Raw genomic sequence first — 1,011 nt, forward strand, 5'->3', positions numbered from 1 at the left:
TTGTTTGTTTCTATTACTCTAATTCACATCCTGTCTTCACAGACGATTGAATCAATCATTAATTCGGCTTAAAGCTTGAAAGTTTCTAAGGAAAACCAGCAAAGTTCATCCAATTATTTATTCTCCAGGCGTCTCTCCTGCTAAGGAAATGAAATAGAAGAAGGGAAGGTTTAAACGCTTGATTTGTTTCTCTAACAGCACTAATTCTGGAGGAGATCGCCATCGACTGCCACAACAAAGAAACAGAAGAGCGCCTCCTGCAGGAGGCCCACGACCTTCACCTCTCCTCACTGGAGCTGGCCAAGAAGGCCTTTGGGGAATTCAACGTTCAGACAGCCAAACACTACGGCAACCTCGGGCGGCTCTACCAGTCCATGAGGAAGTTTAAGGTGGGTGGGGGCGTGGCCTGGGACAGTGCTGCTGTGCTGTGGCTGCAGCTCATGATGTCTTCCTATATGTATGTGTATAGATAGAGGCTGTTGGTTTAATTCCCTCTCTGGTGGAGGATGCAGCCATCAGAGATCTGCACCTGTAGGGATTATTTCCACCTAAAAGCTGTAAAAAGATAATCATTGAAATCCTGTTCTTCACACTGAACTATCAGAGCTCAGCAAAGCAGCTCAGGTTTCTGAGGGATGAAATCTAAGGAGAAAAAAAAAGTCAGTCTATTATTTTGTGTCCCAATTCCTCACGTTTAAATGTGATTATAGGGGACTTAGTCTTCCAGTGTTATAAAGGCAGGTTTATAATCTGATTTTATTTACCTTACTAGCTTCCAGGTAACCTACAGTCCTGCTCACCTTTATTGGCATCCCTGAAGTTTATGTACATTACATGGAATATTTCCAGAAGGAAATTCATCAAGTGAAAAAACATTTTACTGCTGATAGCATGTGCTTGATGCAAAACAGCAAAAGATAAAAAACAAAAAAAAAAAAAAAAAAAAAAAAAAAAAAACATGATTATGAGGAAAACAAAGAAAAACCTAACGTTTACCATGGCAGTGGTATT

At 40.7% G+C, this 1,011-nt stretch overlaps 1 protein-coding gene across 1 annotated transcript in view; it reads left to right on the top strand.

Moving 5' to 3' along the window:
- LOC107091199 (amyloid protein-binding protein 2) overlaps nt 1-1,011 on the top strand; it is an 8,229-nt gene that overhangs the window by 3,788 nt on the left and 3,430 nt on the right. Inside the window, exon 8 of the mRNA XM_015384991.1 lies at nt 199-389. Coding sequence (XP_015240477.1) covers nt 199-389 — 191 coding nt within the window. The remainder of the gene's footprint in view (nt 1-198; nt 390-1,011) is intronic.

The sequence above is a fragment of the Cyprinodon variegatus genome, unplaced genomic scaffold, assembly GCF_000732505.1.
Source record: "Cyprinodon variegatus isolate N-32 unplaced genomic scaffold, C_variegatus-1.0 Scaffold329, whole genome shotgun sequence".
Taxonomy (NCBI): Eukaryota; Metazoa; Chordata; class Actinopteri; order Cyprinodontiformes; family Cyprinodontidae; genus Cyprinodon; species Cyprinodon variegatus.